Consider the following 24,546-nt stretch of genomic DNA (forward strand, 5'->3'; position numbering starts at 1 on the left):
AAAACATATTTATATCTGTCATGATTTTGTCTTTATAAATATGCATTGCATAATTCTATTGTCTTCTTGGTACCTGCAGATTTTATTATTTTTTTTAATTTTGTTTTCAATAAGTTGCTTCTAAGTAGTTTGAAAACCTGTGACTTGCTGGTCAGAGACTGAGCAGGGGAAAATTAGAGATTATATAAAAATATATAATATTATATATAATAATATATAATTATATTTTTACATGATATATAATATAGATTTTTAAATATATAAATCATTCTGTGGAGCTGTGCAATAGGAAAGGAAATGAGTGGAAGAAGTATAGGTGCCTGTTTGGAAAGGGATCACTTGAATTCCTTCCTCCTACAAAGTATCCTGTCAGCTACAAAGTCTTCCCTTTTAACTCGTTTATTAATGCACGAAGAAAATACAGGCAAGATTTTAACACCCCCTCCTCAGCATTCCACAATTTTTACGAGTGAGTTCAAAAGGGTCAAATCAGGCATAAAACGTTACTGAAAATGCAGGTGGGTTTTTGGAGGAGTTAAGAAGGGGGAGAAGGTTCTCAGGAGGAGAATTAACTTTTTCTAAAAGAAAAAGAAAGTTAGTCATAGGAACGCGTGTATGTGCGTGTGTATTTGAAGTAGGGGGAAAGGTGTTGATTACTTTTTCCTGTCTCATTTGTGTTACTAGAACCCTTTCTCACCACAGCAGGGTATGCTATATAACCCTAGGAATACTGTCTTTCGGGGAGCTTTAAAAATGAAACATAAAATCAGCATATAATCTAGGCAGGGTATGAATCACGCTGTGAGTATTTGCAAGTTTGAGTCAGGGTGTTACTTCTGAGAACAGCTGCCACCAGGTCCCTAGGAAATGCAGAGCTCCAGCGACACAAAACTCTCATGGCAGCAGTTCTGCACAAGCCCAGGATTGCTCTGGGTTTTATTCATTATCTATCTTTCAGACACACACGTGCTTCTTCGTAACCACTAGCAGCCTGAGAAATATGGTGGGGGAACCAAAGTCCTTGTTTTTCCTGTTCTTGTGTATGAATATTGACATAATAGAGATCCTAGAAACACAGGAGAAGGCAGATTATCTAGTTGGACACTGTTAATATCAGGGTGCCAGTTATTTAAGAAGGTGGGAGGGGATCACACGTATAGAATGACAGCTATATGGTGGAGAAAACTTAGACTCAATGTAAGTGTATTGACAAATGGCGCAATTTTTGTGGATTGAAATGCCAGACTTAATTAAGGAAAGTGCCGTGTTAGAGCAGCGCTGCTGCCTGCCCAGCCGGAAGGGCAGGCAAAGAAAGATTGCAGAGAATGTGAGAACAGCAGCCGCAAAAGCAGTGATGCTTCAATCAGCCTTTTATCAACTGGATAAGTGTCACTGGGGCGTGATGCTGAAAACCCATTTTCAAACACCATAAACACCTGCCTTGGCCAGGGAACTCCCTGGGGAAGAGACGTGTCTTGCCTTGATCCTGAGCTGAACTGAGCACCAGACCCACATTCAGGGTGTCGTTACTCTTGTAGTGCTACCCTAAGAGTGACAGCAGTGAACTGGAGTCAACATCACTCAACAGAAGCCAAAAAATCCACTACTGTTTAATTTTATTACTACACTGATGTAGTAATAAGGAAGCTTGTTAAAAAGAAATTAAACTGGATGGCCAAAAGGGTTAAATGCTTGCCTGAGGCAGAGATTATTTAGATCTCATGTTGAAGCTCAGAACAAATGCGTATCAGCTATCAGATCAGACGGGAGAAGGACCGGTAGCAGACTGACATGGTAAAGACGACTACTGGAAGTGAGAAGGCATCGTTCAAGAAATGAAAGACGATAAAAACTAGAAAAATAGAAACCAACATATTATGATTTTAAATTGAAGTTACCAGAATTTTCTTGTTTCATGAGAAAAGCAGCAACTCGCTAAAAGCATAAAAGCTACTATATACCTACTTCCAAAGACAGCAGAAGCAGAAAGCCTGCCAGAGTGTGTAAGACAAATATATGATGAAAATATTAAAGTGGCATTTAAAAGGGATGCTGTAAGTTAAGGCCTGCTTGGGTCACTACTCTCTATGGCTTATTTCTGCTGTTGAGAAAAACTTCCAAATTTAACAACCTCATTCAATCCATTATCCCATGAAACTCCATCCCACATAGCAGGGCCACATGTTTTGAAGTTGCCTGAAGGTCCCAGAATAAGCACAAAATGAAGGAGACTGCCAGGACAAAGACAGAGAGAGCAGCTGTAAAAATCCCGAGCCTTGGAGGAATGAGGAACTGCAGGCTGGAAGATGGCTCAGACTGGGTGGCAGAACCCCCTGTCTCCAGATGTCTAATTCTTAATATGGTCAGGAATACATTTTGTGTAAGTAAACAGAGCTGCTCCACGGAAATCCCAATCCAAAAGGCCCTGAGAGCCCCAGCAACCGGCTCAGGACAAAGGGCTAACATGGTTTCCAAGGTGAGGAGCCTCTGGGCAGTATTGAATCACAGCCGAATGAATAATGGAGTGGCTTATAGAAAGTAAAAATGACCTTGCGGTATTAAAACAAGACCAGAAGGACTTTGAGCCTGAAATCTGGAAACTGGAGACAGTGTTTGAGCTGAATAACCAAGAGGGATTTTTTTTGTGGTTAATGCATTAAGGCCAGTGCCAAAATCTGTTTGTAGAAATTCCTTTTAGGATATGGTGGAAATGATTTGCGGCAAGCAGGTCCTGCTGTTCCAGAAAGCAGAAAAATAATTTTATGCTGTGGCCATTCCCAGTGAAGAGATGGGAAATGACTGCAAGCTGCAATAGCAGCTAAACCTCTTTGATTTAAACTCCTTCAGGCCCCTGGATGCTGAAGTTCCTCTGAACCCAAAGCTGACACTGATCCTTGCTCATTTGCTGAACGCATTGGCAGGCAGCAAATCGTGAAGACAAAAGCAACATAGCAGAGCTAGAGACAGTTCCTATAGATACAGACTAAAGCCAGGTGGAAGAGCAGGTGAACAGCAGCTCTCAGAATTTCGATTGGATTTGTTGTGATGCAGCCCTGGTCACTAAATGAGGAGGAGCAGAAAGGGGTTGGGAGATTTTCTGGAGGGGAATCAGGGGAAGAGGAACTTTATGGCACTGACCCTACTCAAGATTACTACCAGGAGCAAAAGATCTCTTCTTCGGCAAAGAGGCTTTACTGCACTTTGAAGAAATGTGTCAGGAAGGCGTAAGTGAGCTTCACCCACAGTGCTTGGAAAGAAGAGGGATGTTGGCACAGGTTCAGTGGGGATGACAGCACCAAATATAATCACTTACAGCAGCACCGTGTTTAAATGTTATTTTGCAAATTGTAGAAGACTTGGTTTGCTTTTCCAACTGACTGTTAAACCTTGGTCTTGGCACGTAGGGGTGGATCCAAACAACAGAGTAAAAACTACCGATTTTAAAAAAGACTGATAAGGCCTATGACAATTTATAGTTACGAATTTTTAGCTTGTCAATGCCCCTAGAAACATCTAGGAAACACAAGAGGAGGGTATTTATCTCACGCTGTGTTTCTCTTGGTGTGCTGTATCTGACAGCTGTCAGCTGGGGGCAAGGCAGAACCTTTGAATGAAAGGTGAACATTTGCATATGGTTGTGCTAAAATATTTGGAAGTAGAAATCAGAACTTAGAAAAATAAAAGAGGTTCCCACAAGATCTAACTTCTCTTGTGGAGGGGGAATTCCCACTGACAACAGGGAAACTGAGGCTGCGAAGAACTAGCTGACTCCCCAGATATGCAGAGGGCTGCAGATTTTTTAGATCATGCTCATATGACAGAAAGGGTTGGAGTTGCCAATACTGTAATACCTTGCATAAAGTTACGTGGGAAAAACAAACCATTCCATCGGTCAGCAGGGGATGATTTAGTGTTTTTTGGAACTGGCAAGAACTTAAATGGCACTTGTCTTACATATCTAAAGCTGGTTTTGCTTTGGACGCACATGCTAGTGCAAATACCATAGGAACACTGTAGGCACAAATGCATGAACTCAGGGAGAGCTTGTGTTAGCAGAAAGCTAAAAGTATTCCTGAGATAAACTATTGCAGCACCTAGGAGGGACTTCTAACTGGGGTTAAATATCTAGGATGTTTCCTCGCTGTTTATAAGGAAGGGTTTATATTTAGGACAGAGCATGCATCCCTGCAGCTCAGGTGTCCTGAAGGGAACAGTCACGTGGTTGGAAGAGCTGAGTTTGCCTGATCATGGATCTGATCGCAGATCTGATCACGGTTGTCTGATCTTGCTAGGCCGAATGCGGCCAGGCTGATGTCTTGCCCAGATGTTAGTAAATTAATTGCCGGCAGTGTTAAGCAAGGGAGAAAAAAATGCGTTGCTCAGGGGAATTAGTGTATTTGAAAGAGATAACTGTTTCATCTCCTCTCTAATTTGTAGAAGTGCCATCGTTCCTAAACCAACCACTGAGATAGTGGACTTAAGACAGAAAAATTAGGGTCCAGAGCAGCCAACAGCCACCTTTAGTTGTAGTGCAGAGTGAGCCTGGGAAGTCCCTTGGCTTGTAAAGTTCTCTCAGCTCAACACTCCTCAAAATACTGGTCATAAAGCTCTTTGTCATAGGAATCTTGTATTTCAGACATTAAGTAATGTGAAGGGACTGAGAAAATGAGCAGGTTATGGGATGAGATATTCACCAGTCATACTGGACACTTTCAAAGGGGGTTTCACAGGACAGTATAACCCTTCCTTAAACTAAGGGGGAGCTTTTTCAGCTAGAAGACAAGGAGGATTTAGAAAACTTGTGCAGGAGACGTGATACTCCCATTGCAAGGAGGGATCCTGGCCCTGTGGGATCACAGCAGCCCACGTGAGTGCATCTCTCCCTGGCATGCTGGCTATAGATTAAGAATTTTATTTTTTTTTAAACAAAGCTTAGCTAGTGCTAGTGAAAGTTGTATTCAAATTTCTTTCTTAGTAGATTTGGGGTCTGCAGGCAGATCAAGGGGGATGTTTTGAATTCAGACAGATTAATCAGGCTTTTTGAGAATCCAGAAACCCATACCTCATCTATTTTTGCCTGCGGCTCAGTGTAGTCAGTGAGCTCAAAGCCAAAAGTATTAATACGATATTGCCACTGACACCACTATATAATGAAAAGGGAGACTGAGCAGTTCAAGTACTGCTACTAAATTCCTTCCCTGTTGTGTGTATGATGTTTGGGCTCCTTCCAAAACTGGGGATTAACCAAACGCGTCACTGCTAATAAATGTTGGGGTGATCATCTTTTGTTATACACATGAATTAGTCTCCTGTTCCTTCTCCTTTACTTATATGATTTGATATGGAAGGAAAATCCTGCGCAAGAATCTCTCTCATTAATTTTGGTCTGTAATTCCTAGTTCCAAGGACAGCAACACATCTCTCCATTTTGGTATCTTAAAACCCAGCAAGAACTGAGAGTTGAAATCTGGCCCAGCTTTTCTTATGTTTGGACCTAGCCTAAGCACTCCATGAGACCTTGTGGACGTGGAGCAATAGAATAGTGCTTACTTGAAAAATTTAAAAAGTCTGTATTTTTGCTAGCAAAAAAATTGAAGCTAGTCTCTGACAGAAGAAGCGGCGCAGCTGTGCAGGGAAACCCTTGGCTGAGGGAAGCTGGTACCATGCCACGATCCTAGTCCATAAAGCGGTAGAAGCCGTGTGTCTGAAGAGGAGTAGAAAGAGAGCAACAAAACACAATGTCAAGGCTAGCTGGAAAAGGTTTATTTGGGCAAGGCTCAGGGGAAACAAGAGAACTTTTGAGTAGCATGTTATTTGTTTGAAATATTTCTAACAATTCAGATCAATTTGTGTAGCCATATGCTACCTATTTATTTGTTGTTCCAGTGTGTCAGACTTAAGGCGTCTGGAGAATAAATGCCCAATAAATGTCAACTATCAGTCAGAATGGTTTACTCTGTTGGCACTGCCTTTCCGATAAGCTGAGCAGCATCTGATTTACAATAGAAATTATTATCCAGAGTAGTGAAAAGGGAGAGAGACCCGACACTTGCTAGGAGCAAACCCCAAGGTGTCCCTTAAACTAGGACTGACCGACTAGGCAGGTAGGATGAACAGAGTTAGGTGGCCAGTCCTAGCTTCGGTCTGGAGAAACACCTTCACCTCTGCAAGGTGAACACAGAGCTACTGCTCTGCATTTGTATGGCTGCGACAGTTTAAGATAAGCCAGTTGGCTTTGTGTAGCAAAACTACACACTGTTAAACATTATGCAGCTATAGGAATGGTACCCTCCAAGTGGAGAATGAAAACCAGCACGTGGGGGTGGGCCGTGCTTGAACAGTTCTAGCAGGTTGTGTAGGGAATTCTGTTTAGCTTTTTAATTGCTCAAGACTCATTCACAACTGGCTCTGCCCATTTCAGGCCTAATAAGTTTTCCATCCGGAGCAGCGCTCCTAGTGACTACTCAAGTTTGAGCGATTCTCAGCTGCTCTTCGGCTCCCAGTTCTGCCTGGAGAATGTGCAGTCGGCAGCGGCGCCGCTGGAGCTGGGCACACAAGTGGGACAGCACAACTCCCAGGACGTGAGTCTGGCTCTCCTTCAGCCCTCTGCAGGCACACAGCCACCGTTCACAGTTAATGGAAAATGCTGAAATCAGGTGGTAACATTTGCAAATGTTAGTAACTGCTGAAATCAAGTTATCTTCTTGATACATACCCGTATTTACTGTGACTAGACAAAATAGCAGCCTGGTCGGCTGAAAAACTGGGGATCAGTTCTTGGGAATAGGGTATGGTATTGGGATAGGTATTATTTTCTTTAATCACATTTTTTAATTACTAAAATAATATGAAATTATTCCCAAGCTAATATCTTTAGACCACCTAGCTAAGGTAAAATATTCCATCTATTCCTTCTTTGAAAAATACTGTGCTTCTTTCTCTTCATTAGCTTTGTGCAAGAATGACAGAGGTACTCAGTATTTACTTCCATTGACTGGAAATTACCTTCCTATATTGTTGTTATGGCAGATGCTTGAATGGTTTTCGACAAAGAGCTTCTACTCTCAAAATCTTTCTCCTATAGCACATGTTTTCTGATGTTACCAGCCTCACTAAAATAGTTCCTGCACTGCTAACAGATAGCACCAGATCCGAATAAAAACACCTGAGAGCAAAGATGAGGAAAGTGGTGGCAGCTTGGTGGCCCTAGACTGTCCTTCAGTTCCAGATCCTATCTGCTGTCCTCTGCATTTTGCTGGAGATCTTGTCCATTAACTGCAGTAGCTTTTCATCAGACACAAAAAAGGAAATTCACTCTTCATGATGAAAGAAGGCAATTTAATGGATTTTGCATTTTCTTCTGTTTTAAGGAAAAGGCATTTCTGTTTTGGTCACACAGTGTCTGGAAAGTTTGTGGAATTAAAGTCTTTACAGCTTTCTTATTAATATTAAGTTTCTTGTTCTGAAATGTATATTGAAGCATGTGAAAAACTGATCTACAGTCTAGTGATGTTGCTAGTTGGTAACAAAATTATGTTATCTGAGAGGAACTTCAATAGGATTTTCTTTAGATTGGTGTAGAGGAGCTCCCACTGACATCTTTAACTTTTCCACAATTCCGAGAACACTGGAATTAATTTATAGTCTCTATGTTCGAGCATACAGGGAAAAAAAAATCTGCACACCTGATGATCTCAACCAACTGTAAATCCTCAAGATGAGAGAAAAGCCTGAGTCTGGAGGAATTTGGGTTGGGTCTCAGTTCCACAGGGAATCAATCTAACTAGGCACACTAAGTGAGCCATAATCTTGTGAAATTCTTAATCACCTCATCCAATCTAATCTGTCACGTCCAATCACTGTGATCTCTGTCTGAAAAGCACTTGGTACGCAGAAGTTTTTTGCTAATTAATGTTCTGATTATTTTTATACTTCAACATTTTTCTTTCTTTTGTGTAACAGAGCGAGCCCAGTATTTTTACCAAATACCAGACAAAACCACAGTTATTTGATGAAGATACAAAAGAAAAAGGTTTGCTTAATTTTGGTGCAGGAAGAGTGAAAAGTGTCTTGGAAAATTTTGAAGTGAATAAGAACAAAATAAAGGACAAATATGATCGGTATGTAGACATTAATTGGAAATTTTTTTCTGTGCTGGTGGTTATCACTCCCTGCAGCTCCTTCTTCCCTTCTTAAAAATCACACATGACATCTTTCTTCAAGAAAAGTATATGTTCAGGTTTTAGATAATCTCTGATTGGAAAAAGTCACAGGCTAAGAGAACAGGGTTTATTTGCAATGCAATTCATGTAACACACTCAGCTATAAGCTGCGAGGAAAAACAAAACTCTAACCTGAATTTACCTTTGTCCTTCTTTATCTAATCAGCAGGTTTTTTCTGTATTGATTCTCTGCAAAACCCCATATTTCTCAAAATACTATAAACTGATCAAAGGGACTCTGAGGACAGCCTTTACGTTTAGGACAGATGAGGAGATTGCCAATCATACATGTGCACAGTGGAAGATGCAATGATTACACCTTTATAAATCTGCACCTAGCTCTAGAATTTTACTTGTGTACAATATTTTTAATATATTGTGGTTTTGGTAACAGACGAGTGTAATTTGCTAATGTAATTTGCATCTGCTCTTTGTCAGATGTTAAGAATTAAATGTACGTGTAGATCCTAAAGGACTTTAAGGAACAAGCTAACAGTTTCAAGCTCAAAAATGAAAGATGGCAAACTCCCCAGTGCACCTATAAATAAAGCTTAGGTCTGTACATTTTGTAATATAATATCCAAAGTGAAACACATTTTTGTTAAAAGCCTTTGATCAAATCAGGCTGTGTATCTCTTTCTCTTCTGCAATGGGCACTATGCTTCTGATAATGCAGAATTTGATTCTCTAATGACTATTAGAGAAGAGGAGGATTTTTGTAAGTGAATTATGGAGAAATGAACAAATAGTTTTAAATGTTAGGCCGAAGTCTTAATTATCCTTTATTTCTTCTTTAAATGAATTATGCTCCTTCCTACACTCCAGACTCGCTCCCAGATTAGAAGTCTGTTTATAGAAATAGCATTATTATCTTTACAAAGATAAACGTATAATTTATCAATTTGTATCCCACGCAAGTTTGACTAATAAAATGAATATCTTCCGTTCCATAAGGCTAGAAAGATTTCAGAAGCCCTGCCTAATTCTCATAACTAGACTTTACCTGACCTCCACCTTTTTGGTCGTTGCAATTTGGATCACAAAATGATTGATTTTAAATGACCCAAATCTTCAGAGAGGAAATAAGTTATCACTTTGCTTAGCAACCGTCTTTGCATTTTGGTTTGATAGGGTAATCATGAATATAGCCTGGCTCCTGATAGGCTCGCTCAATTTAAAAGGATGGATAACAGAAACCACAGGCGTAATCTCAGGAGAAAAGGATTTGCAGTTATTTGTTCTTCCTGGCTTGGGCTTTGTTGTTGCTGAAGCTTTTCCCATATTTTTCCCACAGTTATTTAAGTCCAAATACAATACTCATGTATCCCAGCAACTGGCACATCACCTCCGCCAAGGCTGGATCCTTCCGGAGCAGATAGCGCGGTGGTAACACCCCAGCAACTAATGGACAGTTGCATAAATGCCAACTAAAACTTTGGAGGGAGGCACAAATGCTAGGCCAAAAATGGGAGAGTTTAAAAAAAAAATCATTTCATGTATACGATATATATATGCATGTGTAGGTATATATTTTTTTCTTACTCTACATAGCAGAATCCATGCTTTCCTAAAACAAGTAAGGTGACTTCAAAGGGTTATGCACCTTCCTGTGCTTACATCATGCACTACCCTATGCCTTGCAGTGTTTCATGTCTCGTTTTTACTGTGAACTTTTCAATTTCTGTCCATTTCAGTAACTTACATGTCTGTTTTATACTTGTTGTTTTTTTTCATTTTAGTGAGGTTTTAAGCACCTTTATTTCCAGTATCAAAGACAGGCTTCAAGGGGTAAGTTAATTCAAATTCAGAGTGCAGAATAATAAAGAGTTAGAAATGCTACAGAACATTCACCTTCTCTCATTTACTGTGCTGATATTTGAATTATTACACTGTTTGTCTGGAGCACTCAAATGCTTTAAACCAACAATTGTCAAATTTTTTGCATATACCATTGTCTTTGTGGCCTGTCCTTAGGGTCAAGGTCTTTAGGACCTTGCCTCAGGGTCAAGCAGTGGAATTTCTCTGGGTCTTGGGAGCAAGAACAGGCTGTAATGGCTCTCTGCAAATATCAATTCTTTTTTCCTTCTGCCTGAAGACAGTAGTCTGCTCTCAGGAATAAGTCAATGTGGTCCCACTGTCAGAAGGCGTCTCCTCCAACACTTTTGTGGTTTGATTAATGTTACTATCAATGCTTTTTTTACAAATTAGTATCTCTATTTCAAAATCTGTTAAGATTTCTGCAACATTTCATGAGCCTTTTGAGCCATTCCAGATCTCCTTTGGGGTTGCAACCAACAGCTGGACAAATTGTTTAAAGCAACAGATAAATAACCATTATCAGGCTGTTCCATTACACGAGTTGCAGTCATTGCTCTGTGGCATTTGGGGCTGTGTTTTTGCAAACAAAGAAAGGGCAATGTATTAATTTTCTCCTTTGCCTTCGTTTTTGCAGCTGCAAGCATGCTTGGACAAGTTTGGAGAAATGTTTGATTCAAGAAACAAATCCATTTTGGTTTACCTGGAAACCATTTCCAAGACACGTAAGTCCTTTCTGTGTTTCTGTTAACAGCAGAGGGCACAGTCAAACTGCTGAATGTCAGGGTGTTGTCTCCAAGCTGGGGTGAACCAGGCAAGTCTTGCCGCTCACAGCTGCTCTTCCTAAGGGAGAAAAGCAAATAAAAGTTATCCATGGTATGGACTCATCTGTTTTTCCATTCTTACTCTGTGATAGTCTCCTTTTCTCTGCTCTCTTGTACTACATCAAGGAACTTAGGTCTTGCATGTTTAGACGCCATGCACACATAGATAAATGCACCTCTATGTTTTTGTGTTCTGCCTGGAGTATGATCATTTTTAGACTATCTGAGCACTAATGGAATATGCAGTAAAAATAACTCAGATATTTATATCCTGAGTATCCAGTTTCAGTTTTTAGGGCTTTCTCAGATTTTCATGTGTTAGTATGAAGTCTTCCATCTCTCCTCTATGTTTTAGATAGGAGCAAAACTAGTACTGCTCTTTTCTTAAGTAAGAAGCACATAGTGAAGCACACTATTGCCATCATAAAAAGGTGACCTCCCAAAAAAAGCTAATAATGTAAAATACTTTTGAACAGCTCCATCTCTGAAGTGGATAGTCACAGCAGTCTTTACTGAGGGAAAGGGCTTCTGAGAAATTGTTTCTAATTTGGCTTTGAGAGTGCGTTAATTTTTAATGCTGGTATTATTTTTTATATAAAATATATACATATTCTGCTCCATGCAAGAACAAGAGGCCAGCTTCAATACATGCAAGAAATGTGAAGTGCATTATACCTTGTGAGTTCAAGGCAGCAGAGCTTCACAAAAGCACTATAATATTTACTGTGCGGTAAAATGAGGCTTCCACGACACACAGCTTTGACAGGTACCCTTTAAGTCAACACACCTCTCTGAGACAAGAAGAGGGGAGTCTGGTGGATTCTGCATGAGGCTGTGATAGCCTGTACGTTTGAAATACCAACCTTGTTATACTAAGAACACTCCCTTGCTGTGCTTGGCAAGCGCTCTTGGTGGGACCTTAATGTAAGCAAGAATCTGTCTGCTTTGGCCAGCGCAACAAGCTTCCTATTACACATTTGCCCATCTCCTAATTACTTAAGTGCCTCAACTTGTCCACTCTGCAGCAGAACTTTGCCTAATTTCGTATACCTCGTGCACAGAAATTGTTGTCATGGCACTGAAAATCAAATCTATTGTTCACGATTCCCCCTCTTCATTCCATACCATTTGCTCAGCTGTCCTGTTTCTTCTCCATACCCATTTTAAATAAATGTGCCTTGAATTAAATGAGAAATCTCCCAGAGGTGCCTGCTGCTAGATTTTCAAAGCAATTGAAAAGAAAAATTGGCACTTTCTGTAATGTATCATGCTGCAGAATGTTGAATATATAATGAAAATCATCACACGCTCCACAATGTTGTTCTTTTTATATTTCTGGGAGGTTCATCTATCACTGGTTAATTGCTGATAAACACTGCCATTTGACTGATATCACAGTGATGGATAATTAAGTTCCCACTAAATAAATACCTGTACTAGTGCCTTGAAAAGATCCCAACTGAGGCAATTTCCTTGAAACACTGGTATAAAATTCCTAAACTTGGGTGATAAAGAGCTCATAAAGCACTGAATGCCAGTGGCTGATGATGCAGGACCTTGGGATGTAGGTGACATGCTAGAGACACGTTAAATCATTGGCAGTGGAGGATTTTACATGTAGGAGAGGAATGCAGACAGTGAAGAGGCTCTGTTCAAAGAGAGTAGTACACCAGGACATTCAAACAGCTCTGAAAAGCAAAGGGAGGTGGAATTTGAAATCAAATCCGTCTTCATTAAAAGCTTAATTATAAAAAGTATCACAGGCCTCATTTATAGCAGTGGGTAGCAAGCACATTTGGCAGAGTCTGCATAGCCACTGGGCGAGAACAAAACAGAAAATATTTTTCAAAATATATTTCCAAAGCATTTCCCAATGCTATTGGGCTGGCATGCTCTATGCAGTGAGATTAAAAAAAAAAAATCTTCTCTTTTGAGGGTTGTCCATATGTGCTTGCACAGAGTGGATAGAGCTGTGTCTGGCACTGGAGGTGAGATAACATTTGCCTGAGCAGCTTCCACCAAGGCACAGCTGCTCTATTCCTTGCACACATCTCGGTGTGCTGTGCACGGAGATGTAAAGAAGCAAGCAGATCCTATGTCCTCTGTTCTTCCACCTTATACAGAGTTTCTCTGGTTGACTTGCCTGCTCATCATTTGCTCTTTCCTTCTGATTTCAGCTCCTGTAACTCATTTCTTCTTATATTTTTCTCATTTTAATTTATATGCCCACACTTCCATCAAAACCTATTTTTTTTATACAAATCCTGATTTTCACAGCTCAGCCCTCTCTGAACTGCTTTGCTTTTCTGGTATCTGGTAGTTCCAGCTGTGGCAATGCACAACAGCCGTATCCTCTGCACCACCTTGACTTCGTTGCAAATGAGGAGCATATTCCCAGCCAGCATTCCACAGGCAATCCTCTGATGCTCCTGCCAGCAAGGGTGACAAAATCATGTGCAATATGTCCCTTATAGAGGTACAAGCTGATGCAATTCTCTGACAAAATCTGGTGCCTGGTGGGCAGTTTTCAAACATGACTTGCTTTGAGACTCCCGAGGCCCAGTATTTGCTGGCAAGGTTTCTAGGGGAATTTGCTATGTTTATAATGGTGGGATTTGAGCTTGTTCACTGTGAACAGTAAGGTCCAGGATACGACACCCAGGCAGTGCCCTTACATTCTGCGTTTGTAGCGACTGAAAAGCCAAAAGATTTAAAACCAATAAAGGAAATACGCCTTTCCATGCAGCTGCTCACCAGCTGTGCAGTAACTGGCAATGAAAATTGTTGAGATGAGGGACTTAACCAGACTCCAAAGCACCTCGGCACGGGTGGCAAGAGGCTGTGCGGTTGTCGTGGTGAGTGCTGAAACCCCTCATTGTCACACTTCAGGGCTTTGGGCACTATCTGCCGTAGAGCAGGCTGAGATCGGGGACAGCTCATCCCACAGTTCCCCCATGCAGATGTCTTCTGCCTGCTGACTACCTGGGGTATGTCCGAGCAGGATGCGGCTGTGACAGCCCAAATGTCTCACCCGCTGGCACAGCTCAGTTACTGCCCAGGGAGAAAATGCAGTGCTCTGCTGAGCTCCATAGCTCTTCCCTGCTCGTGTCTCACCAGGTTTATACCTCCTTCTATTTCCCCTACTGAACCTGGGCGCGGGGGAACCAACCTCCCTCCAAAATGTTATTTAAAGCCTCTGTGCTGTCAGTGCCAATCTCAGGACAAGTTGCACAAGCAATGATAGATAGGCATCAGAAGCAGTTGCTGTTTAATATTCCTAGGCTTGGAGGCTGATGCTCCCTCCCTCAGCTGCTCAGACTGTAGTTTTCAGCTGTTGGGGTTGCAGCTGCATCCGAGTGCAGGCTGATTTGTGGGGAACCCTCAGCAGCACAGGGTGGCAGAGCGGCCCACTCGGCAGGCCCTGGAGGTCCTACAGCCTTTTATCTCATGCCAGATTTCACATTCCATATGTTATATAATGTAAACCAGTAGCATCCGAAGACAATGGTACAGCAAATCAAAACACAGTGGTGTTCCAGGTTGTAAAAAACTGGTTTGTTTAGAGTAAAATACCTTGAGAGAGGCACAAGTCTGTGCATAAGCTACCCATTAACTGAGTAAAGTTTTTCCTTCTATGATCAGGTTATTCAATAACTATCTGCTGCGGGGGTTATTTGAAGAAAACTTTCTCTGAAGCAGCCATTCTTCATCATTTTCAAAGGCAAGAGACTTGACTAACAGGGTCCTTGATCTGATCGAATTTGGCCATCTCAATGCCTTTTTTTAACTCTAGATTAACGCCCATTTTTATTTTATTTAATAGTGTTTGACAAGTCTGAACACTCCTCTGGTATGGAAGCCAGAGAGGGAAGGAGAATGCCCCTCCTCTGTACTGAGGGGTTTTTTTCTGCAGAATACTCCTACACGTACAAATGAAACGCGTTCAAAAGACTGGCTGTTGGTTGCTTGCCTGCAGCATGCTGTGCTGAGTCAAACGTATGTGCAGATCACAAGCCCAGTGGATGCAGTGCTATTTTTAGACTGAGGATACCATGTTGTAGAAGAACAGACAGACTAGGGAAATCAGAAAGTTTTAAAAATAATTCTGAACTAAAATTAAGCATATGGGGAAGAGCAGCAAGCTGAGGTAAGCTTGCTGATGCTGGCCTTCCTATATCCTCACTATGCAGAGATAGAAGGTGATGAAGTGATGTGAAAGGAGTTTCCTCCTCCCCCAAAACCTGCTTTCAGATTGCAGGTAGCCTTTAGCTCTAATCAGGGAGATGTAAAGTCTCAAAGGGCCCATTCAAACATTCACTCCACCGTTACAAACACACTCTGCAAACCACAGCTTTCTCCTGGTGATTTGTAAAAACATCTGAATCTGTCAGAGCAAAAGACTAAAAGCTTAAAAACAGCAGTGAGAGAGCTGGGACAACGAAATTGCTTGCGACAGCCAGAGAGCTTCTTAGTTGAAATATGTGCAGATAATCCTCGGAAATCAGCCACGCTCCTATGCAGAACAAGGCAAAGCCGTGTGGTGATGGGCATCCTGAAAAAATGGAGAAATTCCCCCAAGCCAAGGTCTGTGAAGTGGTTTAACTTCATGCATGTGAGGAAGATGCACAGATGAGGCAACTGCAGGGTTCCTTCTCGCAAACCACAGCTACGTGCACTGTGCCCAAGCACCGCTCCTTCGGAGGAAGGCAAAGGAAGCTAAAAACACAGCCTGGCCCAGCGGTTCCTGCTGCCAGGAGCAGCTCTTGACAAGCACTCCGTCCCTCCAGCATCACCTGAGCAGCACCTCCAGCCCCATGCCACCAGACACCTCTGGTTTGCAGGGCTGAATAAGCCGAACGCTTTCAATCTCCTTTCATAAGAGGAGATTATCATCTAAGCACTTAATTATCTTGTAGCTTTTCCCTGCACGTGTCCCAGTTCAAACTCTTTTTTTCCTTGCACATAGATGGCTAGGACTGCGTGTGGGCTTCCAGCCACCCCAGGGTGCACAGCAGTTCCCGTCAGCCAGAGCCTGCGCACATCTCACCTGTAGCCCCTGATGCTGACATTTACATCTTTGTGTCACCTGCTAATTACCTAAATGCCAGCTGGCTTTCGCAGCCAGGTGACTATGGCAGATTTTGAGCAGGTCTGGAGAAGGAGCACCTTCCAAAGCCGCCTCGTCCCCTCATGCCACCCCTCTCAAGAGCTGATGTTTTCCCTTTAATTGATGCTTATCCACCTCATTTTTCTCAGCTTTTTTCATATTACATGACAACTGAAAGGCTTTGTTTGAATCTACAGAAAGGCCACTGCATTGCCTTTTAATAAGTCATTTATCTTATCCTAGTGTGTTACATTAGTCAGGCACAATTCACCTATTATAAAATCTTGTTCCATTTCATTCCATTTCCCTCCATGTCTTTGACTACTCTTTCTCTTAAGGTCTATTTAAAACCTTGCACAATATGAGAACAAACTAGTAAGCCCATAATTGCTCAGATCTCTTTCCTTTCTTCCTTCCCAAATGTACCTTTTTAAAATGTCCCTGGTTTTTACAGAAACAAAGCCTGTATGATCACTTTCTGCCTGTCTCTCCCTAATAGTTTTTAACTCTTTGACCAATTCCATCTAGAGTTTGACAGAAGGGCACAGCTCACCGAGATAATTAAGTCCCTGCAAGCTTAATGAAAATAGCAGGGCATGAAGAGGAGAGATTCCGAGTGCTCTGCGGCACCGCAGCCTGTGAGCACACCTCTCTGAGGTGAGAGGTGCTGCGCTGAAGAGCTGAGATAAATACTCCGCATGCAGGAATATTTTCAGCCGGGTTCTCAGCTCCACTGACACCAAAGTCAATCAAACGCGTTGGATCTGTAGCAAAAGAGGATTGATTAATTAATTGCAGAGCTCTTGCAGCCACTTGTTGGAACATAGTCTTTAGTCTAATTTTTCTCGGGTGTGCAAGTGCTAGTACAGGACTCCAGAGTTTATCGCGGCCCATTGGCTTGGCAACGCTTTGTTTTAGCAGGAGTGCTTTACATCCTGTTTTGTTCCAACCAGCCAATGTTCCACCCCAGCCCCACCATCTGTACACACCTTCCCGTACTGCTCACAGGAAAGACCGGGCATGTTTAACAAACAGCTCTTTCTCTGTGTCAGAATTTATGATTTTAAAGGAAGACTTCTGTAAGATTGCTGAGGATTTTTCAGCTCCATGTACGCTGCAGACTGCATTCCCATGTTCTAGTGTATTAGGCACAGTGGTGGTTCCTATAAGAACAATTGCAGCTGCATGTGAGGGGGTTATGTTATTGTCCAATGATATAACAAAAGTTCTTATATCTTATCAGTTTTTCAACAAGACTGACTGAAGCCAAGAACATCTTGCTCAAATCTAAACCCCTTGTTCCCCAGTAACTGGAAGTCCCTATTCTTTGCACACTCCTTCGTAATATCCCACTATCCCTTCAAGCAGCTTTCCTTTGGTTACCGGCCTCCTGCGCATTTCTGTCACGTAGTCTCTGGTTGCACTTCTTACCCATGAACCTCTCGCATCTCCCTCCTGTTACCAGCAATACTATTCTTCCCGTCACACATTCAAGCTCCCGTTTACCATCAGCTGGTGACAGAAGGGGGTCAGTTACACCAGGGTGGCCCAGATGTATTGGGGTCTCCCTCCCCGGCCATGCCTGTTGCGAAGTTGGCAGACAACCAAGCCTCAGCCTCCCTTGCATTGAGCCAACCGAGTTTTGCAGCATCATGTAGCCTTTCATCTCCAGCTGTCATATTAATAGAGCACAGTAAATGAGGTTTGGCCTATACTCAGCGTCTTATAAATTTCAAGTGCTTTGCATTAAACATCTACCCTATTGTTCATCGCTTGGGGCTCGGGGAGATCTCAGCGGGCGAATCACTATGGTTGCACAGGACAGTGAAGTATTTCATGCCAAGCTGTGGAGGAAGTAGCAATAGTATTGATAGTACTTTATTCACATTTACAAATGAAAGACCAAATGTGTTTTTTATTGATTTCCCTGTTTAGTGCAAGATGCTCTTCAAAGTCACTGTGGCTCGGTGCTGAAAGCTCTGACAGATAAAAGCCAAATGGAGCAGGCACTGCTGGAGATGGAGAGGAGACTTGCAGCCGTAAGTGCTGAAATTAATCTTTTATTCTGAATCTTCGTTCTGAATTTCTCCTGCTTCTTCAAAATATTAACTGAATATTAAATCGCCTTTGAATGGTGGATTATAAAGTAGACTGCTTCTGTTATAATGAAGGGGGAAAGACATATTAAAATGCTAATTCCAGGCCAGATGCTGACTGATGCTCACCCAAGTGCTGGTTAACAGTGCTGTAAGCTCTGATGAAACCCTGGTCAGCAAGAGGGGAGCCCAACAGTGGCCTGTCACGGAGCGCTGCTTCCTCACCCGGCGCATGCCATCGCTGGAGGAGGTGGTGCAGTGCGCACCTGCGAGGGGAGAGCATCTTGCAGAAGTGCGGTGCCTTGTCCCTTCAGCCGGATGAGGGAGAGGAAAAAAGAGGTCAAAAAAGAACAAGTGGGTGTCAGAGACAAAAGAAAGAACTGTCAGAGACCTCCTGGACAGGTCTGGTTTTTCCAAAGACCCTGCTGCAAGAATTGCTTTTTGGCAAGGATGCGTCACGCCAGCACATGAGAAGGCAGCACTCCTGGGGCATGTGGTAAATTAGGGGTATGCCCCAATCCCAAACCTCTCCCTTCTGTAGGTATTACACAGGGAGATACAAAGTGCTGATTTTTGGGTCAATACCCAACCTAAGGGATCTGACACATAGTACCTAAAAGTTTCTTGTTTGAATACTATTATTGCACCTTTTAATGTGTTGCTTCCTGCTTCTGCCCTGCTCGCTGTCTCCCCAGAAAGACGTGGAACTTTTGGATGTGAAATCCAGTGTCCAGCTGCTGAAGGAGGGTCTGGAGTCGCTGCCAGCTCAGCTGAGTGATCAGCACCTGAAGCTGTGTGAAGAACTAGGCTTCCTGAAGCTCCCTAATGCCTTAGCTGAGCTGCACACGCTCATTTCCAGCGCCAGACTCCCTCCTCACATGGCAGATAACTCTTCCCAGACCTCCCCTGGCCCATGTGCTCCTCTGGGTGAGGAGAACGTGTGCTGGCCGTGCTGCCGGGGCAGGGGGGGTTGCAGCTCCTCGGGTCGGTCTCAGCCCCCCTGCATGGCAGTGGGGGAGCAGCACAGAGACTCCCCTGTGAGGAACCAGGTGGCTGGGGATGACAGCACATCTCCAGGTGACCTAAACACAGCTTCAGGAGGGAAAGTCAGCCCCATTGCTACAGCGGTGTGTGGCAGAGAAAACACTTCTTTGCAGGAGGTGAAATATGGTTTGGAAACAGAGAGCTGTGCTAAGCATCTTTGCATATGCTGCACTAACAGCCATTTTTTGGGGAGCAGTCAGAAGAAACACTGTCCTGTACCACAGGAGGTGCCTCTACCAACTCCACGGAGGAAGGCAGTCAGGAGAGGCACCAGAGGATTTGAACCCATGACACCGTCACAACAGAGGCAGCCTCAAGTTTGCCACCTTTCTGTACAAAAAGATATGCCTGGGCGAAGAAATAATAACTGGGCTGCCGACCGTGAGGTGGAGAACGCAGCTGTAGGGAGCAAAGCGAAACAGAGGCCTGGAAGGATCCCCTGGAATAAAGCAATGGGGAGGAAGAAAACATGCCCTGTTATGAGAAAAGGCGAGCTCTCTCGATGTGCCGATGGCGGGCTGAAGCAAAGGAAGGCAAATGGGATTATTGAGTTGGAAAGCTCCAGAAAAAATTGCTTTCCCAGATACACGGTTGCTCTCCATTTGGGAAGCTCTGACCCAGTTTCTGCAGCCTCCAATCAGCAGATCCAGCCAAGGCTTACAAAGAATTTCCCGCCAGTGCCATGCTCCAATAAAAGCCTGCAACAACTTGCAGACAAAAGAAAGAGAAGTTTGGAAATTAAAAGAAGAGCGAATGTTTCCAGTGTAAAAAGGAATCTCTTGGATTCCTCTCCCCAGGAGAATATATTTTCCCTGTGTAGCACAGCAGGTGAAAAGCAGATGAGCTGCTCCACTTTCCAAAGCCCTGCAGCCTCCAAGAAACCACATTCTGTCAATTCACTGGCTGAGCAGAATACAGCCTGTTGCTCTTTAGTTTTTGATAGTGATTATTCTGATTGAGGGGGTTCGTTTTGTGTTCAGCATCCTCGGCACAGGCTTGGCTGTCTCGGTCGCAGTTTAGGTGTGTTACCCACTCAGTCAGAGACAAGGCTCACGCCTGGATGTTTGAAAGTGTTACTGCCACTTTGATATATTGTGAGGGACTACAGGAGCTCTGAGGGGAAGCTCTCCCCTAGCTTGGAAGGCTGATGGGATCTGTAAACTTTTCAACTAGATAGTTGTAATAATATCTCTGTGGCCAGAGGCTTTGCTCTGTTTCTCACTTGTAGTCTCTGTGTTGGTTTGTATGTCTAAAAGTTCAGCTTTTTAGCTCCCTAGGCAGTAGGAGTGCTGTTCTGGCTGATTTTGGTAAGATTCAGTTTTGTCCCAGGAGTTGTTCGTGACCTTTGGACAGGGACAAGTTTAGCTGAGGAAAACCAAATCCCAACATCTCAGGTTCATCGGCTATTGCATTCCTTCTCCTTTTAGGCTGAAATTTCTTGGCTTCAGAAAATTCAGGAAATCATTTAGTTTCTACTTTATTTGTATCTCTTGGCTAAGCAAAGAATTCTCCAATGCACGCTTTTCAAGAGCAGTGGTTCTCAAACAGAAGCCAAAAGATGTGACATTCAGATTCAGCAGATGAAGTCACTGGTCACTTCTTGTCTGTCAGGAACCTGCACCTCTCTGGTAAGGAGTCGCTCCAAAATGTTCAAGTCAGAAAGGACCAGCCTGCTCACCTAACCTGGCATACACAGCACCAAGATTGCTGGGCAGCCCCGGCTCCCGCAGAGCAACGCTTTCCAGGGTACCAGCTCAGACTATCGGCAGCTTTCACTGCTTCAGACATTTCTATCACGTTTCATTTTTGATCCGAGATGTTACTGGCAAAAGCAGCACTGAGGTGTTGACAAAACAGATCTATTGCCACGAATACAACCAGTCCAGCTTTGTCGTCCCAAGGGGGAAGACTGGGATCCCTTTTTCCTGGCTTTAATAAACTCATTGTGTCTTCACCAAAGTCCAGTGTCTTTGAGTTGTTTTTTTGGGAGGGGCAAGATCCTGTTTCAGTGGGTGAGCAGGCAGCTGGTCTCCAGCTGTTTAACTCTCCTGGATTGTGGAAGTGGGAGGATTCTGGTTTTTCGTCTCCTCTCTGATGTTTAAAGAAGGAAACATCCAACCTTCCAGTTGATTCAGTGGCATTAATTAGCAAGGAGAAGGCAGCAGGGGTGGGGGTGGGGAGCTCCCAGAGCCTTGGGACCCCCCCCTCTGTCAGCGAAGGGGCTGGGTGTCGACTGTCGGCAGCAGCAGCCTCTCCTTTCATGTTGCCCTCCTGCACCCGCTCCCCAGCATCCCAGCATAGCCTTTGCTGGGCAAAACCTGCTCCCTGGGGCTCACCACCCCACAGGTTTCGGGGTCTGCAGGGATGGGCACAGGCCCCTGCGCAGCCCCCGGCCTGGACGCTCGCTCTGGCTGCGTTGCTGCCAGCTCGGCAGCGCATGGCTGAGCTTGGAGGGACCTCTGGAGGTGTCTGCTGCAAGCCCCCGTGCCGAGCCGGAGCAGGCCCTGCCTCACTGGTACCCCGAGGACAGAGTGCCTGTGCCATGGGGTGCAATGCAGGGCTGCCCTGGGGACCCCCGCAGCCCCCACCACATGCGCACAATGGCACACAGCAGGGTCGTGAACAAAACTCCCAAAGGCAGTGTAACGGCAACAGCAGCCAGCGGTGCTGCGCCCCACACCGGCCACCTCCCTCGGGGAGTGGGGGGAAGCCAGAGGGTGCCACCCCGGCCCCCGCAGACCAGCCCCACACCCCCCTTCCTGCTCGGGGTCTCCTCCAGGGTTTTTGCTGCCAGCAAGAATATTTGTCCCAATATGGCCATGACAATGGCGACTCCTCTGCCAGCTTCACCGGACAAAAATGGAATGTGCGTGCTGCCGGCTCTGCGCAGAGGCCCAGGGCTGGCATCCCCAGCCAGGAGCCACCGCAATCCTGTGGGACACAGCAGCCTTCCCACAGGCACTGTGCCTGTACGCTGGCAGAGCAGGTCCCGTTTCCCAGCCCAGGCTCCTGGCATGCACGGCCATGAGCTCACTGTCTCTGTCTCCCTCCTGGGGGTCCCTGTGCGTGGGGTTTCTCCCGGCCTTTGCTGCTGTGGGGCTGCCAGCACCTGTGTTTGTGAGGTCTCATCCCACCCATCACCAAAGGTCCCTGGGGAACATGCCAGGTGTGGGTCCCCTGGCAGCACAGCCAAGGGGGGATGTGGGGGGGCCATGAGGTAGCACTGTAAAACACACACAGTGGTCATGAAAATGCAAAGCTGCATGCCAGGCTGTTTGTGGGCACTTAATTGGGGTAATTTTCTCCTAAACTGTGGTTTTATCCTGCTTTCTTGGGGGACAGCCCGGGAGAAGGCAGAGGACAGTGGGCAAAAGCGAGTGAAACCCAGGTGGCTGCAGGCACAAGGGTGTGAGAAGGCAGGTCGCATCCTCTGCCCGGCGTTCCTGGCTGCACAGGCAGGCAGGCAGCCGCTGCGGTGGCAGGGAGTGGGGTGCTCATCTTTTCATCTGCCAGTGAGTCACTTGGCAGCAGAGGAAACCACTGACAGCATCAGGGACGTGGAGGTGTCTGCTGCACCCATGCCTCATGCTCGAGGCGCTCCGAAGACTGCGGTGTACCGGGCACAGCCGGCTCCCTCCCCGCAGCCCCACTGCACGCTCAGCACTACATCCGTCCTGTCCGCAGGGTGAGACCAGCCAGCTGTGGTGCTGCCCAGTGCTTGCAGTGCCCGGCACGGTGCAGGCTCGCCGACCACTCCCCTGGGGCTCTGCCGCTGCCCAGCTCTCCCACTCCGTGCGGCCTCCCTGGTGCTAATCCCCAGATTAGCTGCCTGCCCTGCCTGCTTTGTGGGGGCCAGCATGCCAGCATTGCCCAAATTCCCTGGCCCCTGTGCTCAGCTGGCCGCTGCAGCCCCCCTGGCCCCACTGCCTGCACCCAGGCCAGCAGCATGGAGGGGTGAACCAGGGCCCAGAAATGCCCCATGTGCCTGCAGCGATGCCCCGGGGATGGAGAGGTGGGGGGGAGCATGAAGGGGCACTCTCTGCTGCTGCAGGCACAGCGCTGCCATGGGGACCTGAGATGCCACATGCCTCTGCTGGCCTGGGCAAGAGGAGGGCGATGGCAGTGACAGGGGTTTGCCAAGGCTGCAGTGGCTCATGTACTGCCTGAGGGAGCTGGGGTGCAGGCAGGGAGCCGGGGTGCAGGCAGAGAGCTGGGATGCAGGCAAGGAGCCAGGTGCATCACTGTCTGGGGCAGAGCCCTGAGCCGGTGTGACTTTGTGGCGCTGGGGCCATGCCAATGCCAGCCCAAGCCCTGGCAGGGCCGGCAGCTCTCCAGCAGGACAATTAGCTGATTAGCTAATTACCTGCGCCTTGGCAGGGTCCCATAGCCCAGTGGCTGCCAGGGTGCCGTGTGCCCCATGTAGGGTGGGCAGGAGGCGTGGGGTAGGTGTGGGGCAGGCGTGGGGAAGGAGAGTGCCAGAGCCACCCACGGACCTTCCCAGGGACCCTGCCGGGGGTGCCCGCAGCCCACCCCACCTGCCCTACGGCCGTAGTGGGACCGGCCTCGGCAACAGCCCCGCACTGGGGGCTGCCTGCTCCGGGGGCGGGAGGGGGGGCTGCCTGCCCTGCCTGCCCTGCCCGCCCCAACAGGCAGCATCCCCTCTGCTGCCCTGCTGTCTCCTGCCCCATGGGACCCGCCCCACGGGGGACCCGTCCCAGGGGAGCCCACTCCAGCTGAGCCCCACGGGACTCGCCCCTTTGCCCGGCTCCGCGGGTCCCGGCCCCGCACGGCGGCCCCAGACGTGCCAGGCGCCCCGCGCCCCCCCCTCCCGGTGCCGGGCGGGTTCCCGCGCGGGTGCCCGCGGCTCGGGGCGGCGCGTGACCGGCTGCCGCCGCCGCCGCCGCCGCCCGCTCCTCCGCAGAGCCCGGCCCGCCCGCACCGGCACCGGCACCGGCAGGTCAGCGGGGGGGCTGCGGCCGGCTCCGGCACCGGGGCCTCCCGGGCTGCGGCGGGCGGCGGGAGGGGGCTGGCCGCACCGCGGCCCGGGCACCGGGCACCGGGCACCGAGCACCGAGCGCCGAGCAGCGGGGCCGGCCCCGCGCGCTCCAGGTGGGGTCCGCGGGATGCGGCGGCCGCACCGGCCCCGCTCTGGCCCCGCATCGGCCGCGGCCCGGCCCCGCAGTGCAGCCCCGCCGGCTCCCGCACACGCAGCGCAGGGCCGCCGCCGCAGCCGGGCGGTCCTGATCCCGGCCCCGGCCCCGGCCCCGGTCCGGCGGGGCTGAGCCGCGTGTGCGGCGGCAGCGGGGCGCGCCGGGCCGGGCCGGGCATCCCCGCCGGGATGCAGCCGCGGACACGCCAAGGTGAACGGTGCGCGGCGGAGCGGGGCCGCCGGCAGCGGGGACACCGGGGATGGGGACACCGAGGATGCTGGGGGTAGG

The 24,546-nt window shown here is 46.6% G+C and overlaps 1 protein-coding gene across 1 annotated transcript; it reads left to right on the plus strand.

The window, feature by feature from the left end:
* The first annotated feature begins 2,464 nt into the window (after positions 1-2,464).
* IHO1 (interactor of HORMAD1 1) lies at positions 2,465-21,064 on the plus strand. The gene is made up of 8 exons (XM_054838687.1): positions 2,465-2,476; positions 3,052-3,224; positions 6,422-6,581; positions 7,963-8,120; positions 9,962-10,010; positions 10,675-10,762; positions 17,904-18,007; positions 18,760-21,064. Exons 1-8 carry the CDS (start codon positions 2,465-2,467, stop codon positions 20,065-20,067), a joined length of 2,052 nt encoding a protein of 683 aa, XP_054694662.1. The 3' UTR covers positions 20,068-21,064.
* The last annotated feature ends 3,482 nt before the right edge of the window (positions 21,065-24,546 follow it).

Source organism: Grus americana, chromosome 11 (assembly GCF_028858705.1).
Source record: "Grus americana isolate bGruAme1 chromosome 11, bGruAme1.mat, whole genome shotgun sequence".
NCBI lineage: Eukaryota > Metazoa > Chordata > Aves > Gruiformes > Gruidae > Grus > Grus americana.